This window comes from Rhopilema esculentum, unplaced genomic scaffold (assembly GCF_057945365.1).
Source record: "Rhopilema esculentum isolate cy_ngs unplaced genomic scaffold, ASM5794536v1 HiC_scaffold_36, whole genome shotgun sequence".
NCBI classification, from domain to species: Eukaryota; Metazoa; Cnidaria; class Scyphozoa; order Rhizostomeae; family Rhizostomatidae; genus Rhopilema; species Rhopilema esculentum.
The window spans coordinates 2,735,946-2,758,906 of record NW_028300847.1 but is presented as its reverse complement, the minus strand read 5'-3'; the positions used below and the strand labels follow the sequence as shown (position 1 = coordinate 2,758,906).

Here is a 22,961-nt window from a genome sequence, read left to right as displayed (position 1 = left end):
AGCTAGGCCAGCCAAAGCCAGCAGCGTAATCCGTTAAGGCGGGGTAAGCTATTGTTCACATTAGCCAATCATTGAGGGGACAGATTGCAACTATCCTTATCAAAATTTTGAGGTAAGCATTGGCCCGTACCCCCTAGAAGAGTCTACCGTAGGGGGAGGTTTTCTATTTACTTTCGTCCTGACCTAGGCGCCATAAATCCTCTCCGCGGCCCTTTACACACGCTGCTTTACAGTCTAAATTTGCCACCATAAATCCCCATCAAGGCGATACCGGACTCATTTCGTATCGGATCGCTTTTCATATCGGATAGGCCTTCTGTCCGGTATCGTGTGAACAGAGCTTGATATTCGTATCGGATTGGGTCAGTGAATCCGATATGAAATGAATCCGGTATCGTGTGAACAGGGCCCATATCAACACATTTTGACATTTGTTTTTCTCGCCAATTTGATGCAAGCCTCCAACTGTGATTTGAACATTATCTTGTACCAAAATATCTCTAAGATTTTGAACCTAAAGCTTCAGTATAGTGAAAGAGTTACAATGTTGTGGATTTGTACTCTTTCGTTGTTTGTTTTTGGATCTATTTATGCTGAGAGTGATCCCGGCACTCCGAAATGCGAACCCATAGTAAATCCAGTTTGCAATGCCGTCAAAATCCAAATTAGAAATGTAACGATGTATAACATGACCACGTATCCCAACTCACTTCTGCACCAAAATCAAGAGGAAGCAAGTTTGGAGCTGCAGGAATTCTATCCGTTGATTAAAGTGGGATGCTCGAAATACCTCCGATTTTTTATGTGCAGTATCTACATGCCAGCTTGCTCGCGGCCATTGGCGCTGCCATGTAGATCACTTTGCGAGGCAGCTCGAGATGGTTGCACAACACTGATGAACAACTTTGGATTTGCTTGGCCTGATCCATTTAAATGCGAAAGATACCCAAATGAAACAGAAAAGTTTTGCATCGGTGTTCCCAGAAGAAAGACAAGAAAAGGTATGAGTATGTGTTCTTTATCTTAACTGAGTACTAAAGTGTGACGTCATCAGAAATTTATTTTTAGGATTTCTTAAATTTAGCCACATAATCTGAAAGAACAGCATAAAATACCTCTCAATTTGCAAAATTATTTAGATATGTTCCAAATTGGGCGAAATATGGCCAATAAAAGACTTCCAGTTTGCTAACGGATCACTGTTGTTCTGACCTGGTTCATAAAGTTATACCAATATCAAATTACAGAGGTTTGATGAGGCTAGAGCCTGTGCTCAATTAGCCATATCTCAGCCAATTCGTAATGCCTTTAACTGATTTTGCATATTTTGAAGTATTTTATGACCCTTTTTAGGTTCTGGGATCAAAATTCAGAAATTCTAAAAATAGATTTTTATGACGTCATCACTTCGGTACTCTATAGGTTTGCTGCTTCACGACCTGGACCCTATTTTTACGCTCGGCCACAGTGTTCTCACTTTGCTTCATGTAAATATCCTTACTCTCGCACGAAAACTTCCTCAGATTTGGGAAAAATCCCTTAGATTTACGAAAACCTGCCTTCTTATATAAGATATCGTTAAAACAATTGTTGCCATAAATTTAAGTGTCAAATCGAGTCATCCATCAACATTAAATCCGAATACTTTTGGACGACCGATCTTTTGGACGATCAAACTGTTGGACAAACAATTTTTCTGTAACTTTATTTGTCTGAAATCTTTACTTTATGTGTTTATAAGGAAGTATTGACTCTTTTTGCCGAACAGGCCAAAAGCTCTGTACAAGCCACTTTATCCTGGTAATTACCTAACCCCCTTTGGCGACACCTCTGGCTGCAGTGTTATACTGCCCAAGCAAACAGTAGCGTTATGCTTTTTAAATATCAGCATCATACTAGATGTTAATTACAAATAGACAATATTTTGATTATACTATAAAGAAAATAAATTGGTCAGGCTTCCCACACATGTCTAAACCAAGGTTTGAGTGAGTATGATAGTGATTGAAGTCACTTGAAGATATCACTATTATATTTTGGACATTTGCTTATGTAAATTGGGCATGTGTAGTTCCAGGGCCGCGGAGAGGATTTATGGGCCCTGGGTCAGGACAAAAAAAGCAAATTTTTGTAGATGATGATTGCTGAAAATTCGATCGTGGCTATTTTGGTTGCTAAAATTACTATGGTAGCTCAACTGCTCTGGTGGCTATTACTCCTCTTGACCTATTTAATATAACTCGAACATGACTGATATTTAAACACCATAATGCATAAAAATGAAATTTCTTAGCCATAAAATATGCATTAGAAAATGGTTAGAAAATCTTAGAACATGGTAAACGTTGATTTACTAACTTGGACCAAAACATGATATATGACTGTTCCAATTCGATGCTGAGTGGATGCTGATGCTCAGTGGCAAAACCTTGATACCCTCTTACTAGACAAGAACAAATTTAAAGAGTTTGATGGGATGGGATCTTGCAGGGCCTCCGACGAAGGGGGGGGGGGCGGAGGGGCCTTGGCCCACCACTTTTTTGCAAAACAATAGAGATTTTTTCAAAATCTTTTGTTATGGGTGTTAAATTTTCCCTTGGCCCCCCCACTTTTCAACCTTTGTCGGAGCCCTTGTCTTGGAAAAAGCTTTTCGTTTAGCTGAGGAGCTAAATGCCCAAAAAGGTATTGAAGACCAAAATAAATCAGGAAAATGCACTTGGTTATTTCAAGATCAATGTTTACATTGTTATTCTTGATCATTTTAAAGAAGAGATGAATAGGCAATGAATAGGCGATTCGGCTGTACCCGAGGAGGAAGGAAGATGAGCTTTAGTTTTGAAAACCATTTCTTAAATAGATATGCTGATTAACAAAAATTGTCTGTTAATTTACTGGAAATTTTTTAAACCTTTTGGGTTCAAACTGCTAATACTCCTTCTACCTTATTTCATTTCTAGGCTTATTTTATCATTGATACCATTATTGATAGGCTGTGATAACAGAGAATGTGATAATGTGATCATGACTGACTTATTACTTATAAATTTTATTAAGCGAGTCATCATTTATGGGCCCCTAACAACCATGGGCCCTCGGGTCAGTGAGCCCCCTGAACCCCCTTCTCCTCAGCACTGTGTAGTTCGAGGATCCTTTTGTTCGTGATTGTACGCTACGCAGTACCGCAGGAAAGACATCGTTCATTGGTCAAAAAAGAGAGGAAGATTATAGAAGAAGTAAATGGATATTGTTACCCAGGTCATCTACTAATATCCGAAAACAAAAGAACTAAGAAAATTGACGAAGAATAACTGCAGGAGGGCAAAGATATGGGCAATATTCATGAGAAAAAATAAATGCTTTAAGTTTGAAGAAAAGAGCAATGGGTTACTTATGATGCAGAGTCAAATGCCAGGTCGTAAGCAACTCTGTTTTTTAAAAACCTGGCCCCTAACGTTTTTTACAAAGGAAAAAAATTATATTGAAATGGGACACACAGATTCAGTACATTATGACGTCACTGAAAGATGCCTAATTGCAATTTTGACAGAAAGTTTCCATTGCAAAAGGCAGTCATCCTTTTCCGGGAACATATAGGGTGTTGAAAAAAAGTTGTTTTGAGGGTTACCCATGAGAAAGGCACCAGAGACTCTTTTTACCCTATGCTTAGTTGTTCCTAGAGTTTGTTTCAAAGAAACACGAAGAAAAAAGCCGAGGAATTGCTTAAGAATTAAAAAATTTCTATATACAAATTGGTTAGAAAATTGCCTAAAAACACTTTTTTTTTCTTTTTTAAAAACACAAGTTAAACAAAGTAAACCCATGTCCAACCTCAGATTAAAAATTAAAAGAAAAACCAATGATTTTTTCAAAACTTTCTCTTATGTTAATAGAAGGAGCAGGTATTTTCAGCAAATCGTTACCAAAATTGTTTTAAATCATTTTTGAAATAAGAACCATATTAAGATGACGAGGCAGAGGCGAAGCCAAAAAACTTTTTTGGAGAAGTACAGAAATGATTTTTGCCGACAAGGGCGTATCTCACTCTTTATGGTTGTGATCCTAAGGTAAATAATCTTATATGCTGCTTCAATGCGTTTTTATTCCAAAAACCATAACTTAGTTTGAAAGTTTGACTACTACAGAAATGTTGATACTTTAGTATGCATCGGAACATCGATCAATCATGGATCAATGCATAGTCAATAGAAAGGAGGATAGAATGGAGAGGTTTTTTTCTATCCTCCTTTCTATTGACTATCATCAATGCAGTCACTAATAATTCTATCCATCGACTAACGTGTCATTTCCAACCTAGCAAGTCTTCTTTTACGTGCAAGAGAACACGGAGCCAGAGAGAGAGACAGTGTGTTACTTGATTGTTACTGAACTCTGAACAGAACTGAGCTCATCTACAAATTAAATCAACCTACTTATATACAGAAATGAATATCTAAAACTAACACGAATGAATTGAGAAAAACAAAAGGTAGGAAGGGTGAGTAAAGGTGATGAGTAAATTGAATAGCGTGGCAAAGATTAAGTAAACAATAGGGATTAGCATATGCGTGAAATGAGAGTGACGTAGAGGATGCCTGTGCTGCGATGTGAGAATGTGGGAATGTGATGGAATGAATGAGAAAGAAAAATTGATGTAAACAGGCCTAAGTAGAGTCACTACAATATGTTACAATTGTCTAAAAAGGTTAAAGGGTGACAAAAAATTTCTTCTTTTGTCCGGCAATAATTCTTTACGTGCCGAGGGACAAATTGCTGGGGGAAAGTGTGAGGGGCTTCGTATATTTGGCTAGAATGATTTTCCGAGCGGTAGAAAATGCTAAATAAAACACAAGATTTGCTTCTCACGAATACAAATCATAAAAACGTTAACTTTTACAAGTTTGATAGCAGTGGCCTTTCGCAAGCACCACGCTTCTCTCTAACTAACTCTGTTTCTCCGTACTCTACTTTATATAACAGCATTACAATGTAGCAAACTAATATCAATAATTGCCGGTGTTATTGTCGGTATCTATCGTGCAATACGTAAATGAACTAGTAGGAGGTGTTAGATATATTAGGATACGCGGGGGAACTTTGTAGAGCAAAAGGGCATGTAAAATATTACTATACCGGAAAACATGAAAAACTAACACGCGACAAACTAATATATCCTAAACAAAGAGAAGCATGAACAAATATAAGCATAAACGCAAGACTGACCTAAAATGAAATAAGTACCTATATTACATACCTCCCTATCAAGGAAAATGAATCGTCCTCGATTCTTAAAGTGAATCTAATGAAAAATAATTAAACGTCCAATGAATATTTTGTGTCCGTAAACTAGAAATCGACAAGTCCTGTGATTGAGATATTTGCCAGCTACTGGGTTTGACTATGCATCTCTGGATGGTATGCAGGGTGTTCGAACTGTCGTCTCGTGAACAGTTGTTCGTCGCCTTCCATCTTGAGGTACATGTCCTAAACTGATTCGTGAATCTGGGTTCTGGTCTGTTTCCAGCACCGTATAATCCCACTCCTGTCACCAGTGTGAGGGGCTTCGTATATTTGGCTAGAATGATTTTCCGAGCGGTAGAAAATGCTAAATAAAACACAAGATTTGCTTCTCACGAATACAAATCATAAAAACGTTAACTTTTACAAGTTTGATAGCAGTGGCCTTTCGCAAGCACCACGCTTCTCTCTAACTAACTCTGTTTCTCCGTACTCTACTTTATATAACAGCATTACAATGTAGCAAACTAATATCAATAATTGCCGGTGTTATTGTCGGTATCTATCGTGCAATACGTAAATGAACTAGTAGGAGGTGTTAGATATATTAGGATACGCGGGGGAACTTTGTAGAGCAAAAGGGCATGTAAAATATTACTATACCGGAAAACATGAAAAACTAACACGCGACAAACTAATATATCCTAAACAAAGAGAAGCATGAACAAATATAAGCATAAACGCAAGACTGACCTAAAATGAAATAAGTACCTATATTACATACCTCCCTATCAAGGAAAATGAATCGTCCTCGATTCTTAAAGTGAATCTAATGAAAAATAATTAAACGTCCAATGAATATTTTGTGTCCGTAAACTAGAAATCGACAAGTCCTGTGATTGAGATATTTGCCAGCTACTGGGTTTGACTATGCATCTCTGGATGGTATGCAGGGTGTTCGAACTGTCGTCTCGTGAACAGTTGTTCGTCGCCTTCCATCTTGAGGTACATGTCCTAAACTGATTCGTGAATCTGGGTTCTGGTCTGTTTCCAGCACCGTATAATCCCACTCCTGTCACCAGTGTGAGGGGCTTCGTATATTTGGCTAGAATGATTTTCCGAGCGGTAGAAAATGCTAAATAAAACACAAGATTTGCTTCTCACGAATACAAATCATAAAAACGTTAACTTTTACAAGTTTGATAGCAGTGGCCTTTCGCAAGCACCACGCTTCTCTCTAACTAACTCTGTTTCTCCGTACTCTACTTTATATAACAGCATTACAATGTAGCAAACTAATATCAATAATTGCCGGTGTTATTGTCGGTATCTATCGTGCAATACGTAAATGAACTAGTAGGAGGTGTTAGATATATTAGGATACGCGGGGGAACTTTGTAGAGCAAAAGGGCATGTAAAATATTACTATACCGGAAAACATGAAAAACTAACACGCGACAAACTAATATATCCTAAACAAAGAGAAGCATGAACAAATATAAGCATAAACGCAAGACTGACCTAAAATGAAATAAGTACCTATATTACAAAAGCAACTCCTATACCCCCTTTGGCGATGCTCCGGTCCCCAGGGTCTCAAATTATCCAAAAAATGCGAAAATTGAGACTTGGCAAAATTTATCTGGTTCTTATCAAAAAGTGTAAACCCTATAACAGTTCCGACTTAGTAAATAATGCCATTGTACTTCATTTAACAATTATGTCATTAAAATATATTAAACTTTGTAAAAAAACAATAATGTCAGTAGTTGATGTAATAGTGGCTCTTCAACGATTAATGTATTCAGATAATTTAATTTTTTTATGATGATGACGTAAATGGCAAATACAGCAGTTGTTGTCACTTGTTTACAATATTTTTTCACAATAAGGCTTGTAGGCCTAATTGGCCCATCGCCAACAAAATTACTATACTTACAAGTTAACATAATTACAAATTAACAATAAATCTCAGAAAACAGCAAACAGCTAATACAAAGATAAACAGGTGTAAAAATGATTATAAGCTAGAAAGTTTACGTTACGAGGATATGCACATAGAGGACTTTCCAAAAGATTCTCGTGATTCAAAAGCCAGCGATATAAAATTAGCTATTGATATCAGACAATACGTATCTTCTTGACTCAACTACCAGGTAAACTTATCACAAAGGTCAAGGGCTGATATTAATATATATTCTGGGAAATTTTGAATAAATCATAGATAACATAGAATTCCTAGCAGTCTTGTAAAGGGGACAAACTAATAAAAAAATGAATTTCGTACTCCACGGCAGTCTTATTAAAAGTTGACAATACGAACATTTTCTATCGGTCCTAGAAATAGGATTCTTCCCTATTTACCTGTTTCAATCCTGAGGTTGTGAGCACTGAGACATAGTTTTGCAAAGTTGAACCTTTCCTTTTTGCTAGGTATCAAGTCTAATTAATGCTCAAACTTATAAACAGTTTTTAAAGATGCGTATGTACAAAGCTTTTTATTGAAAATAATTTGTTCTTTCAAATTTTCCATAACTTTTGACCTAAAATAGGAAGACACTTTTGATTTCACGATAGAAGAGTTATCGGTTGTAAGTATTCTCATAGCCTGGTTCACACCAGTGAGATAACGATATTCTCACTGACTTTTCAGTGAACTTAACTGTTATCTCACTGGTGTGAGCGCCTGAATTTTTTCTCACTGGAGCATTTTCAGTGAGATAGTCAGTGAGAATAATATCAAAAAGTTTTGATATTTATCTCACTGACTTTCTCACTGAACAATGGAGAACGCTAAACTCCTTGTATTGGCGCCAACACATTTTATGACGTCTGAATCATCATCGGCTGCACAGAATCATGCTGAGCAATGGAATTTTTTCCTCGTTTTCAAACTTTGTTACGTCATTACCATAGATTACCAATGTTCTTATATTCCTATCTCTATGGTCATTACCCTTCTTTCTCTAAATTTCAAAATCTCAAATCTCAAAAGGATTCAACCCTAAACTAGTGAGATTGCAGCGACGGGAAAAACAAATAAATGCGACATCTGTCCAAGAGGCGCATTTATTGCAGTTACTTGTGGAACTGGCCATGCTGCTTTAGAACTCTAATCAAGAGCAAGGGCTGGGCTGCAACTTCGAAATCGTCGTCCGAATCCATTTCACAATATCTGATTCACCGAATCTGAGTGAGATAGCCCGATGTGAACGCAGTGTTCTAACTAGAACGATTTCCGGTTTGAAATAGTTTGTGTGAATGAAGAAAAGGCCACTGTAGCAGGCTGCTCGACGGGCTCCAGGGAGTTCTTGCGGCGAAAAGTCGATAAAAATGTAGCAAATATGAAACACCGCAATACGCCAAAAATAAAACCTTTACTGATTTACGTGTTTTTATTGTTGTTCATTCTCGGCGTATTGCGGTGTTTCATATTTGCTACATTGATTTAGTTTCACTGGAAAATTTTATCTCACTCAGTGAGATTATCGTATTCTCACTGGTGTGAACCAGGCTTAAAGAGTCATCAGGGAACGGGCAATACTGACCCAATTAGAAACACCGGAATCTGCATCATTAATTAACATTTGAAGAGCTCTGTATGCATATCTGGAGGAATCGAGATTTATTAAACGAATATAAAATTTTAAGATGTTAATATGTCTATGTTCAAGCAACGAACAACGTCCTAACTCCGCATAAACCCCAAAAGACGTTGTAGATCCTTTAACACCTAGGGTTGACTTGCAAGCCATAAAATGAAGTTTTTCCAGGCATCCCCATGTACCAGATCCCCATACGTCAGTGGCATAATTTTGGATAGGAAGTATTGTACTTTCAAATAAAAAAAGAAACAGTCTTGGGTTGAAACCATCCCATTTGTTGCTTTTGGACAAGAGAGCAAAAAAAGATTTTTGAGCTTTTTGCTTAATTATAACAACGTGAGCACTGTAGGAACCATTAGATTTAAAAGTAACTCCAAGCATTTGTATTCATTGCATTCTTTGATCTCTCAATCACCAAATTTCCAAATTTTGTACGCCTTAGATTTTTTTTTGTTTTTTTGACAACCATTATCTTGGTTTTGGAAGTATTATCTCCATATTAATGGACAATAAACAGCGATGAGTCAACTTGTCAAAGACATATGACAAGTGACTGTCAACGATTTTTGTTTTATATTGACGTCCGGTCCTTTATCCCTATTTGCACAAGAACGCTCTTGCACACGTGAGGAGTAGGGGTGTTCCCAAGGCAAAAAGGCGTTCGCTCCTTTTTCAAAACATTCTCTACGGTTTCGATTTAGAAGAGTTGGCACGATGTTCATCGCCATACTGTTATCCATTGGCTCGGCGTTATTACTCCAAACTCGTAAGTGTATCTCATTTTTCATCTTGCAGTTCCTTGCATGCTCATAATATATGTGCTAGTTTTAGAAAGTTGGTGACTTTAAAAAAAACATTTTAGTTAGGATTATTGTTCAATTTTATAAAATGAAAGCATCAATAACTGTTCATATTACGGTACAAAAGCATGCGATACGAACATCGCAGCGTGACGAGGTGCCGAAGTTTTATCATGCCAGCAATGTGTTTTCACGCCTCTCTGCGCGGGGACCGACAGTACTTAGGAAATTTGTTTATTACTTTTGATGCTAAATGAGCGCTTGCTAAAAGATGGCAAGTTATTTTATTGCTGCAGTTCTAGGCAGCCTTTCCACTAACCCGGCTTAGAACAAAAACGGATTAGAATTTATCCGTTTTTGAGTTGCGTTCTCAGTAACCTACTTGAAAACAGATAAGTTTGAAGCTTGGATAGATAAGCTAGGTTAAAATGTACCCTGGGTGGCGTTTTCATTGACTCCCGGGTAAGTGGAAAGGCTCTCCTAGTAATTTGCCAATACGTTTTATATTTTATCTTATTTACACAATCAATTTTGTAACTCTTGAATTTATCTGTTCAATTGCTTTTTCAATTATGCTTATTGAGTGGGAAACACCTTTATCACTTGTTGAGATGTGATATTGGGTTTTGTAAATGATGATAATTTTTCATAGCGACACACCCCGCGGTCAATTCACTCCTATGGTGACAAAACTCCGATGGAAGGGTTGCCCTTCAAGCAAGATGAAATAAGGAACCATCTTGCTTCAAAGTAAATCCAAAGTAATAGTTTCAAAGATCGCCACCTCTTTTCTTTCTTCAGTTATAAGTTTTAAAACAGGGCACTCTTAGGCAAAGGGAGATGAAAGGCCGAGCTTCTCTCTAGAGCCAAATGTCTTTTTGTGCTTACCATGGCATACTGACTGTTGCAGTCTGGTAAGTGGTAAATCAGAAAAATTGGCAAGCTCAAGAACGTTTTCTTCAAATCTCATATAACTGTTATATAGCTACAATTTATAATGGCAAGTTGTCCCTTCTTACTGGAATTAGGAGAGGTATCATGTTTTGCTTGATGTCATATTTTTAGGAGAGCGTTCCCTGACCCTAGGCGACCTGTAATTCGTTGATTTGATGCAGTCAAAAAACTCCCCGATGTGTATGACACGAGGCTAATTGGATTATCTGAACCGGATTGTTCCCCTTCGCCTTCCTTTTTTGTTTTTACAGTTTTTCCTTTCAGTGTCTTCAGTAGCCTGCGTGCAGACTTTACTTTCCGCTGCGAAGGAAAGCCAATATGGAACTTGTTAGCTCTCCTTTGCAACGGAAAGCAAAGTCTGCACGCAGGCTATGTCTTCAGAGGAAAAGCTTTGCAAGCAAGACCAATAACAACTAACCTTTGCTTTCAAAAGTTTTCTTTTCTCCATGGCCAATTATACGCTATCAAAAAGAAAATGAAACACACATTGCATTGTCTTAAAAAGGTATGGGCCTCTAAAACGTTTTCAAAAATGTTTAATGAGGCATGAAATCTAAAAAACTAACCGATGTAAAAAATCAATCACAAACAGGTTGCTTCTTCTAGAAAGGTGCCTCTTTTCTGAGACATAATGTCCCTACCTACCCATATCCTTCCATCTTCAAAATGTATTTTTGTATAACATCCCTGCCTCTAAATATGCATTTGCTCCCTTTATGTGAGAACCTGATCACCAACCCCTCTCTAAAAGTCTGGACCATCCCTACGAGCTTAATTCGGCTTAGGTGAAGCAAATATGAACTTTGTATTTGTTTGACTTTGTAAGAAGTCTTTTAGGCACTTTTAATCTTGAACTAATAACCTGAGACAGCTTTGCTACCCATACTCAGATGTCAAAATCGACGCTTTAAGCAAATCTTAAGTTGTATTGGAACTTTTATACAAAGCAAAGCAGATTTTGACAGTGAGAGACCTTTGGCTTTCTTTACATTATCATCTGCAAAATTCCAAATTTCGTAGCCTCCACGTGCCTCAAAATTGGTCAAATTAAAAACAAGCTAAGACTGAACTACTGTGAAATGTAATTTTAAGCAACATTTCATCTTAAAAATGAGGATATTTAGCTATGCGTGGGTGCTTTTTTGGTGAATTTTCAAACTTGTAGGCAAATATGGCCTTAACACCTCCCTGGAGAGAAAATGCTAGCAATTGCACTGCTTACACCCTATTAGTTTAAGAACAAATTAAAAAAAATCTAGCCTCAGATTTTTGTCAGTCAGCCTGAACTTGAATTTACTGGTTCTTATAAAAAAAGTATATAGCACCAGGGTAACAGCCTATTTGCTGCTATTTTTCTAGCATCAACTTCTAGTATCTACCGTTTAGCACTTTTGGTAACCATCGTCTGGTCCTCATAAAGCGAAAGCAGGGTAGCTATAAAAGTTTTTTCGTATGCTGACCAAAGTCTTTAATGTGACAAATCAGACTCGGCATGCAAAATAGGTTCTCTATGGAGCCCATGACCATCTTTGTTCGCAACAAAGGCAGATAGAGTTAGCTTATGATACCCAATTGTTAAGACCTGCACGTCATCTTTTCTGAAGATAAATCTAGAGATCGTTTTTCTGCCCATGCATAACATTATTGTCATTATTGAATATTATTATAATTTTGGAAAGTAACATCATGTTTGAATTTCTTTGATTAACAGATTTCTGCCCTCTGTTCCAAACATTACAAGTAAAGAATGTTACCTATCGTTAAATTGACGATTTTGCATTTTTCAAAATAATACAAGTAGGAGCATTGTGGCTAGGCGGGACACCAGGAGATTTCCCGGTGGTCCCTTACAAGTGACTTTGTAAAACCCAGAAAAAATTTTTAAGGGAATATATTCTTTGATGAAATATTCTCTAATATATCTAAAAACTCAAGCTCATAGTTTAGAACTAGATAATTGGAGATAAACTTAAACACAAAGGGCCCTGTGAATGGGATGCGTGGAATTTTCAAGGGATGAAAGTCAAACAGAAGATGATCCGCTAGAATGAGTCTTGGGTAACCTAATGGAAGTTTGCTTTCAAGAAAACCGTGAATTTACCCGTGAATCAGGCCTATTATTAGATGTTTTAGATGGGGGCATAATTATTTGGAGCCTGTACGAGAAGGCGCTTTTAATAAGCAGAATATGACTCACCCGGGTCAAATCGAAGAGCTGCTTGCAAAAGGTAGAAATGCCCTTTCAGAGGTCTCCAGCCTAGCAAAGTTGAGCGAAGAACTCTCCAAGAAGTGCTTTTGTTCAGACACGGCGCCAATGGGGGGGGGGGGGGGGAGAAGCTGGGGACCGCTGAAGCTCCACCACTTTTTCGGAGATGAAAATTTTTTACCGTCTCTTATATTATTCTTAAAAACAGAGCATGAAATACAAAGAGATCAAAAAGTTTATAAACTACTTGATTATTTGATTTTTTTTATTCTTCGTCTATAATTTGCAACGATTCAGTAGATAATTTCCTGTATCATTGCATTGTCTGCATTTTGGATGCGTAAACATGGCCTATTGAAAATACTCGAAGCGAAGAAAATGCACGCTTCTGCAAAATTTTCTCAATCAACACAACAGCTTCTTGTTATTAACATCGATGTGCACTCTTAACTAAAGGTCATCCTTTCTTTCTCTCCCCAACGTCTGTCATGAGAGTTTTAGCATGACCTCTCCCCTCCCAAATATTTCCTAAATATCAACAATCAATGCTTTTCTTGAGAATGGTCAAATTGTCTATCCTGGGCGTTATAGTAAATTTTAGTCATGGAGATGCATTTTTAGCCAGTCTAGAAGGCTTAATTTAAAAATTATTGTTCTTGTCGGACCCAACCATGGTGTCACTAATCTTGATGCTTAGCCCCCCCTCCCCCTAGTTTGAATTCGGCTTTACAGATATTTTTTAAATTCAAGAAGATTCAGGTCTTGTAAATTATTTCTTTTTCCTGTGGTTGTCATTTTCGCATCAACTGGTATTTTCTATATGGACTTGTCAGCTCAATATCACCAAGATACATTTGGATTGTAATATTGTACGCACAAAATAGGCATTGTTGGGTATTGGGGGCAGGCTTCAGCCCCCCCCCAAGTTATGCCAAAAGTAATTCAACGACTTCAAAATGTGCCATCATCAATCAACATTCAAACGCTCCATCTCAGGAACCCAATACAGCCTTTTTTTCTCCCTTCACAATTCTCAAAACGCCTGACGTTCCTGCAAAATGCAAGAGCATTAACCACCATGTCAACAAACGAAATATTCTCTCCCCTGATAATTTGTAAGATTGGAGCACAGTTGGACGTTCCAATACAATACATAAAAAAATTCTGAAAGGAGATGCAGCATAGAAGATAGAGGTTGATATAAAGAAGGAATTTGTATAGGGTAAGTTAGGCATGGGACCTTGATTGTGAAGTCTATATCTATTTTCTTTCCAGATTCACAAGAGTGTATGCAGCGCCAAGATGTTGTGATGGTTTATGAACTGGCATACAATACTCCGAATCAATTCGAAAATGTAGAGAAGACGCTACAAGAGTTGACATGGTCACTAAAGCTGAAGAACCACGACTGTGTCAGACTTGGTGTCATTCTGGTCTGGAAAAAAGTTGATACTTTGATACCACTGTCCTGCACATATGGCGATGCACCGTGCTATAAGACGGCGTTAAATATCATCAAAGAGCAAGCAAAGCAACAAGCCAGCTCCGGAAAACTGAATTTTTCATATGACAAGAGCAATTTGGCTGCAGCAATTGAAACTGCTTATAAAATGCTGAGTTCACGTAAGTTTAGAATAAAACCTTACCAGTAATGAAGAATTAACACTTACAGGCGATAAAAGTAAGTGAACCTATTATGCTTGAAAATTTCATGCGTATCGAGAAGTGCCTTTGCTCATTTATGAGTTATTTTTGTATGATTGTGTTATTATAGTCAGGGATCTTAGCACCCCCTTCCCCCAAAGATATTTTCCAAAATGTATTTCAAGCCATGCAAAAATCGCCTCGCTCTTAGTTTTTAACCCGTTTAACTCCTCTGAAAACTTTTTAGCTTCCTCAGTCCGTATTTTGCACTGTCTTTCCTGATAATAGGAGAGGTGTTAATTCTAAAAGAGGTTTCAAGAAACCGGGGGAGGGGGGCTTAGCTGTTTATCATTTCTGTAACAGAATCTTTAATAGAGAATAATAGAACACTTAACATCTTCTATCTTGTAGAACCTCATGTAAAGTCCTTCCAACGGCCCTGATGGTGTTCCTGCTTCCCTTTTATCAATGGAGCTAAAGATAGCTTCCCTTTTTATTTCAGAAAGCTCCGGTGCCAGACCCAGCGTTGGTAACTCTGTTATATTGGTTCTGAACAATGGCCCAGGCAAAGATCATTTACCAACAGAAGATGCTGTAAAACACCTTCACGATCACAGTATCACATTGTTTGTGATTGCTATGGGAGAGGGCAAGAAAGAACATTTGGATCACATTATTCTAGACGATAACAGCGCGTTTCCGGTAAAAGATGGAGGTAGTGCCATACCTGCGCTAAAAACGATCAGTAAACTAATCGATGGAACATACAGAGTCGGTATGATTATCTAAAGACCTTAATAAAAAGCAAGCTGTATCAAAAGAGCTATGTATCCAGCATTTAGCTCCTAATTACCCTTGAGGTTTTTTTCCGCCATATACAAAAATACTCGCCAGCGGACACGGCACCGATAGAGAGGATTTTTTCAAAGATTTCTTGTCATCTTTTCGATTATTTTTTAAGACAGAGTAACTTTTTGAACTTTTTATCTTTGAAAGTGACCTTTTTATGAAATCAGCCAGATTAACCGCCATATTTACATTTAAAGGGAAAAAAACAAAAAAGTTGCTAAAGTTATCTAAAAATTTGTCACTATTGATTAATCGACGTTTCGAAGGAAGGAGAGTAGGCATGGTTTGAATGCAATTTGTTCGTTAAAGCATATCACAATCAAACTTCGAAGGACAATTTCTTCGATTTGCAAAAATAGGGCAATTTTGGAAGACGATTTTTCATTCCTTTATTCTTTCATTCCTTTATTAAATCACTAGAACTAGTTTCCTAGCTTTTCCTGTTATAATCTTTACTAGAAAGTTGACGAGTATTGCTCGAGTATTTTCGGCAGATACAAAGATGAAAAATGTATCATTTCTTAAACCACTTTTGTTCTAGCTGAAGAAGCGACGTTGCCTATTAATCCAGCTATTGGAGAAATCCTTTTGAGTCCACGTAAGTGAATATTTTAACAACACGCGTTTAATAAAGACGCCTTGAAACCTCAATTAAAAACAAAAATTAGTAATAAATTTTGTATTTGGATCCTTACTGCATATTAGGTTATGATTCGTGTTTTATATTTCATTTTTTAATTTCAATTGATGTAAGATATTCATTACTACTTGTTTGTCAATTTTGTATATTTTTAAATCTATTCGTTTAATTGATCCATGCATCTATGATATCAAAAGGTAAGGAATCTAAATAAAGTTGCATTTAAATAATTTTAATTGATCCATATAGATTGATCCATATAGCTGACTAGTTCAAGCATATTTCACTAATTGAGCATTGGTCTTTTGGTAATTAAAAAAGGGTCTTTTGTTGCAAAACGAAAATGCTATGAAAAACCAGGCAGACATACTGATTGCCATAAAATGATTCCAAATTTGTAAGCCTCTTGAAATTTTATATGAAGGTATCTTCTTGTCATTTGTCTTTTAGTCAGTTGACGATTTTTTTGGAGGAGGGGGGGGGGGACAAAATTTAAAAATGGGGAAATTTGAGTGATTGTACTTAACACGACTAAATGTTTTATGCATACCCTTAAGCTGGCTGGAACTGCATATGTAAAAAATGTTTTAGGCATACCCTTATGTTGGCTGGAACTGCATATGTAAAAAATGTTCGAGGCATTTAGCTCGACATATCCTGTAATGATCATATTACTTTATGCTAATCCATTAAATTATATAATTTGGATCAACAACATTGCATAGCCATTTAAATTTACGACAATGAAAAAATCATCAGTCAATACTCATTTTTGGAGTATTGCTGCAATTTTCGTTGTTCCTTCAAACTTTTATGAATCTCCTTTTTTTAAAGTGGTCCCGACTTTGAAATCTCTCTGAATGAGCAAATTTTTCTACCTACAGAGTTTGACTTCTCCCCCCTTTCTATTGATGCTGAAAGTCTGGAGTTAATTTTCACTGGTAAGTCAAGTTGAAACATACGATGCCTGCCAAAAGTCTTGGAACACTGACGTCAACTTTCAACGTCAAAATCAATTATCCTTCTCTCTCCTACAAAACAATGCTGGTTTACTATCAAACGGGTTAGGATTTGAGGAAGCACTTTCTTTTGCACTTCTTTTATGATTTTTCTCTAAATTGTCAACATTGTTGTAGGGAGAAGGGGGCTGGAGTAGTAATTATTTTTCGGGAAAAGAATGAAAGATAACAAACGCAAGGCATAGTGCTGAGTCTTCCAAGTACTTTTGGCAGACATTGTAGTTATTTTTATCAGACAATTTTTATCACATTGTGCTTTCAGATGTATTTTAAAAGTAGAACAAGTTCACAATGAAACAGGCAAGTGCATAAAAGCTTTAATATTTTAACAATAGAATCTTTAAGGCCAAAGGCAAAATACGAACAAACAGCAAAATTTTCCAAAGGTATTGTTGTTTTTTTTGGACAAGATACATTGTAAGACAACCACAACGTGCCCTTCTTACACAAAGTTCTTATTGCCAATAATGTATAGAGTCGCTGGTTAAAAATGCAATTTTATTCATTTTTGTTTTAGCTGATGAAAAATCAAACTTATGCAGGGAGGCAGTTGACATTGGGTTCGTGATTGATTCTTCAAAAAGCATAAAAAAATTTTACTCCAAAGAGAAGTTCTTTGTCCAAAGAGTAGCATCAGCTACTGGATTCAACCAAGGTTCTCGAGCAGGTGTCGTTCTGTTTAGCTCTGGATCCTATGTGAAAATGCTTGTTCCCTTTACAAATAACATTGGACAGTTTAGAAACGATGTCGATAAGCTGCCCTTATATGGGTACCAAACTAGAATAGATAAGGCGCTTAGAGTCGCTGGAGAAGATTTATTTGCTGAAAAGAGCGGAGATAGACCGAATGTAAAAGATATTTTGGTTCTCGTTACCGATGGGAAACAAACTCCACCAGCCGGTGGGTACGATGGAAAAAACGAAATCGTTGTTGAACCAGAAGATGAAGCAAGACTCCTACGAAACAGGAACATCACCATATATGCCATTGGTGTAGGTGGTGCGGTGAACCAAACTCAGCTTGAATTGATTACAGGCTCACCTAACCAGGTTTACATGCTGAAGCGATTCGATGAACTCGTCACAGATGAATTTATCAAGAACCTTACTGAGTTTGCATGCAAGGGAGGAGAACTGAGTACGTTTGTCCCATTCTTTCACAAGTCATATCCAGAGATTTGATGCCTAGCATCAATGGGTATAAGGGTTCTCTGTCCAATAACTCTACAACATGTTTCATATAATGGAGAAATATAAATAACATTAAAGCCAGCCAATTACCTAGAAATGTAGCAGAAGCGAGCATTTAGTTGTAACAAAAGCCACTCGATTCTCTTCGTACGAAATTCAGCTTAATAGACAGTATAGGTCAGGAAAACTTAGCATTAAACTACAAGCCATTCTATGCTATTTAAATAGATAGAAAATAAGCAGTTCAGTAAGTTCAGAAGGTAACTGAGTAACATACATTTCATGATTCTTTGTATAGAAACAGCTACACCAGAAGTGATAACTTTCACCGAGAAAGCACGAACGAGCCCAGCAACGACCCTAGCAACGACCCAAGCAACGACCATAGCAACGACCGCAGATACTTCAGCGACTACCAAGGCAAAAAAAGACTGCAAATGCAAAGGATGTCGAGACTGCGGTAAGTATTCTGTGATTTTGACTTCCTATTAATGCGGATGAAAGAACGAGTTAAAATATTTATAAGGCATAGTCCTTAGTGACTGTTCTGGCCTATATTACTGGCTTTTTCTGCTCTTTGGACGAGTTGTGGATGTCTTGATGCTGAGGAATTAAAGAATACAGTAATAAAATGAAAATAGAAATAAAAAAATGAAAAAAATGAAAATTGAATTGAAGTAATAAATACAGAATGAAAAAATACAAAAAATAAGAAAGAAATGAAAAGAACAAAAAATGAAAAAAACTAATGAAAAATATAAAAGATTAAGATAAAATAGAAAAAAATAAAAAAATGAAAAAATGAATAAAATTAAAAAAAAGGAAAAAAATTAAAAAATTAAAAAAGTAAAAGGAAAATGAAAAATATAAAAAAACTGCAAAAACTAAGAAATAAATGAAAAGAATAGAAAAATGAAAAAAGCTAATAAAAAATTAAAAAAATAAAAAGGAAAAAGATATAAGAATAAGTTTCTTATGTTTTTGAAATAGATTTATTTAAGTAACCACTTGCTGTCACCAAAGATCTTTGCTGTCATGTAGCGAGTTATATATGAAAGCCTCCTCTTCGTACACTTATGGCTTCAAATGTTCCTTAATGACTGTTTTTGCTCACATCCCCGGCTCTAATTGCCTTTTCAACAAGAATGGACGTAATAGACTACTGTATCCAGCTAATCCTTTGAAACACTGGATCATATTTCTTCTTTTACCATTTCTTTAGGATGTACAGATGACTGTGGATGCAGCAGAGGTTGTGGGGAAAAACCAGCTGTGTATTTGAATATCTTTAATGGAGCAAACGTGAGTGAATTGGATTTTATATTAGACTTCAATCATAGCTAGACTGCTCCTAAATCGAATACTAGTCCCTCTCGGCGTTATGTTAAACACGATGCCGTTTTTTCCATTGAGCGTTATTAAAGTTCAATACGCAATGAACAGTATTGGGAAAAAGGTTGCTTACATTTAACATCCTGTGCCAATTTTGCAGTAAAAAGAAACTTTCTGTGTGACTTATGGCCTAAGTAGCCTCCTTTTCTTTAAAGTTGAAAATCTGTTGCAATTAAAAGACCAACCTTTTTCATACTGTTGGTGGGAAGATATGATGGGTGTTGGGTTCTGCCAATCTTTTTGCCAATCAATCACTCTCTGTAGTTATACGACAGCATACCAATCAGGTTTTGCATCATTACGGAAGTCTAGCGTCATTGCAATGATTTTCAAACATTCCAGCGTAAGATGAAAGCTCTTCTTTTTTTTCTACTTGCGATGCTATGTTCAAATATGTTTGTTTTGACAATATTAAATATATTTCGAGCGCATCTTATTCAACTTCATGCACTGGCTAAGTTGTGAGGTAGTTCTGTTTGTTCCGACATAATATGAAGATTTGACGTTTGTCTTTGTACATTTGTATAAATGTTCTAAATTTTTGCAGTTTTGGTTGGTGGTGGCCCCTTCATTTGATTTGGAACAAATTAATAACAAATGACGGTTATGGCTCGATTACCACTTTAAGCACAAACTTATGATTCAATACGGCACGGCATAATAAAATCTTACGGCAAGACATCACAGTAGCTTGATTGCACAACCTTATACAGTACTTCTGGATGGCTTAGTAGTTGAGAATCTAGTAATACCCAGCCTGCAGTCCTTTCGATGCACTGAGACATACCCAACGAAGCCATAATTTATCTATCTTGTCCTGCTTTTACGTTGACATATGAAATTTGTCAATTTTTGTCATAAAAAAAACAAATCAACTCTTATTTTCTGTACATCTCAATTTTTCATCATATTTCAACTATCAATGATTTTTTCTGCCAAACAGAGTAACAACATGGTGGTACAAAGTTCAAAGGTTTCTCAGACTGGCCCGAAAAACGCTCTTAACGAATATGGACAGGGAAGGAACATTCACCCAAAATTAATGGCTGGTGGTAACCTTAAAAACAAAACAGTTGAAGAGATTCGAGAGCTTCTTAAGGTAAATATCACTTGTAATGTCACAGAAAAGCCTACAACCTGTTTTCGTTTGCTTCTATTACCTCAAGTAACGAGAATTGACCTTCTTGCTAAAAACAGCTTTTGACTCCGTTTCTTTCGATCTGCACCTTGATATAAATTTCTAATTATATTTAGCAATCATCTGATGTTTATGCACTTAGGACGACGAGCAAGAGAAAGTTTTCTAGATTCAAATGCGCATGAATCGCAGTTATTATTATGCATGCTCCCTGATTCTAAGACGGAAAATGCCTCATTCATTTTAAGATTTACGCTCGCTCGTCTCCCAAACAAGCCATTCTTCCACTTTACTTTCTATTCTCTAGCACAAGCAATATACATATCAAAACACTTCTAATTGGATATATCTTTTAGACATGGCTGCCATATCAAAGCAAAGTCAATGAAGCTGTTGCAGAACTCATTCGTCGGAGTATGCAAAAGAGAAGAAAAAGATCCGTTTAGATTTCTTAGTCCGTCATTTTCGATTTTTTCTACCAGCTTTTCTAAATTTAAAACTTGGTTTTGCATTGCTGTTTGCTGGATTTGAAAATTGCCATGTGTTAATCGGGATTCACTACCTATAAAGCCTCTCAAGAAGGCTGCTTAAACCACCATACTTCTTGATTTGATTGTTTTTAGTCGATTAGGTTTATCTTAACCAATCAGGTTCATATTGGCTTGTGGACACGTGTGATAACACCTTTCTAGTGCCCTAATATGGCGATTTTCAACTTTATATGACCTTTTGCAAACCAATTTTGATTCAAATTGTCATTACATTTTGATAAAATATTTTTTTACAATAATTTGTTTATGATTTCTTTTATCAATACAGAATACTTTTCGATGTGATCATGGAAATAATGCAATAGTCGTTTTTACTGAATAGATAATTAGATAATTAGAGGTTTATGGTAAATTTTAACAAAGCTGGGAATAAGTTGTTGTTGATTGATAGATGAAAATTTAAGTAGTTTGCAACAAATAGTTTGAATACACGAAGCTTCTTCCAAATGATTTTGATCAAAACAGACCAGATTTTTTGCGCTTGGTCATGTGTTATTGATAACACATGACTCGAGAGGTCGAGCAGCAGAGTTCGAGAATTTATTCCAACAAGAAAAACATCGACACGACGAAATACAAGAAATAAACATGCATTTTAAACAAGTCTGTTAACTAAACAATATGTAAACGTTTCTATATATTTGTACGCTGAAACAGTCTACCCAAGAGAAGATCAATCAGCTTCTACCCTTCATTGCTAGCATAAACTAATTCACTCTGGTGTCTACCAGACCATAGCAAATCTAATCTGCTTTTATTATCCACCTTTACAAAATTCTAAATTTGGTGTCAATATATCAAATGCTATTGTCCCAGACAAAATTTAAAGGCTGCTTGTTTACATTTTTCCCCTCAACGTAATGAAAACATGCAAGTTCTGAGACGAAAATTGATGGATGGATACCAGTATTGCATTGTAGATAGTCCCATAAACAGCTAGGGAATCCAAATAAAAAACAGGCAGCTAAATGTTAATTGGAAGCTATGAATTTGAAATCAGCGGACAGGAAGATTGTTTTCATAATGGCATGTGAAATATTTTGATCAAATTGGATACTTGGTTCTCAAATTCAAACCAAATAATTTATATTTCTCAACCAAACTTGGAAACGCAACATTTTACACTTATCTCGTAGGTTTTCTTGTCTTTCCAATTTTCTTCTTCCTCTTCTTCACATGTTTAGGCATTTTGTTCTTTCTTCTTTGCCGGTTTTGTTCTTTCACTATCTTCTTGTGTTCTTTTCTTGACATTTCTTCCTTTGTTTTTATTTCGTTACCACTGCCAGTGTCTTCATCATTTGACTCAGCACTTGATGCTTCATCAGATATATCTTCATCTTCTATCTTTCCATTTTGCTTTCATCTCCCCTTTCTGTGTCAAGTATGCTGGGATGTTCCTTGGCTCCAGATAGATCTGGTTTCAATCCAGTCACCATGGGGTATTAAACATCCTCTGAAGTGCCATCTTGTGCTTTCATAGCATCCCGCTCAAAATCTTTCACTTCATCTAAAGTTCTTGGTATGAATGCCTTTTTGAATACTTCTTCATCCACCAAATTTCCTGAATCGCGTCTTCTACACTGCAATTAACAGCTTTTTCTTGGATTTTCTCCTGGTATTCCTTAATGTTTTCATCGTTAACTGTAGGGTCTGTGACAAACTCAAATAGCTCTTTCATTGCCATTGTGCTTACATGGTGTTTTCTGAAAAAGTCATTGATATTCTTAGGGCCGCCGG

At 36.5% G+C, this 22,961-nt stretch overlaps 1 protein-coding gene across 1 annotated transcript; it reads left to right on the top strand.

Moving 5' to 3' along the window:
- Window positions 1–382: 382 nt before the first annotated feature.
- Window positions 383–21,645, top strand: LOC135688387 (uncharacterized). The gene is made up of 10 exons (XM_089115783.1): window positions 383–1,001; window positions 14,076–14,423; window positions 14,947–15,219; window positions 15,835–15,891; window positions 16,818–16,874; window positions 17,470–18,090; window positions 18,442–18,603; window positions 19,366–19,445; window positions 20,479–20,634; window positions 21,030–21,645. Exons 1-10 carry the CDS (start codon window positions 383–385, stop codon window positions 21,117–21,119), a joined length of 2,463 nt encoding a protein of 820 aa, XP_088971909.1. The 3' UTR covers window positions 21,120–21,645.
- Window positions 21,646–22,961: the final 1,316 nt, after the last annotated feature.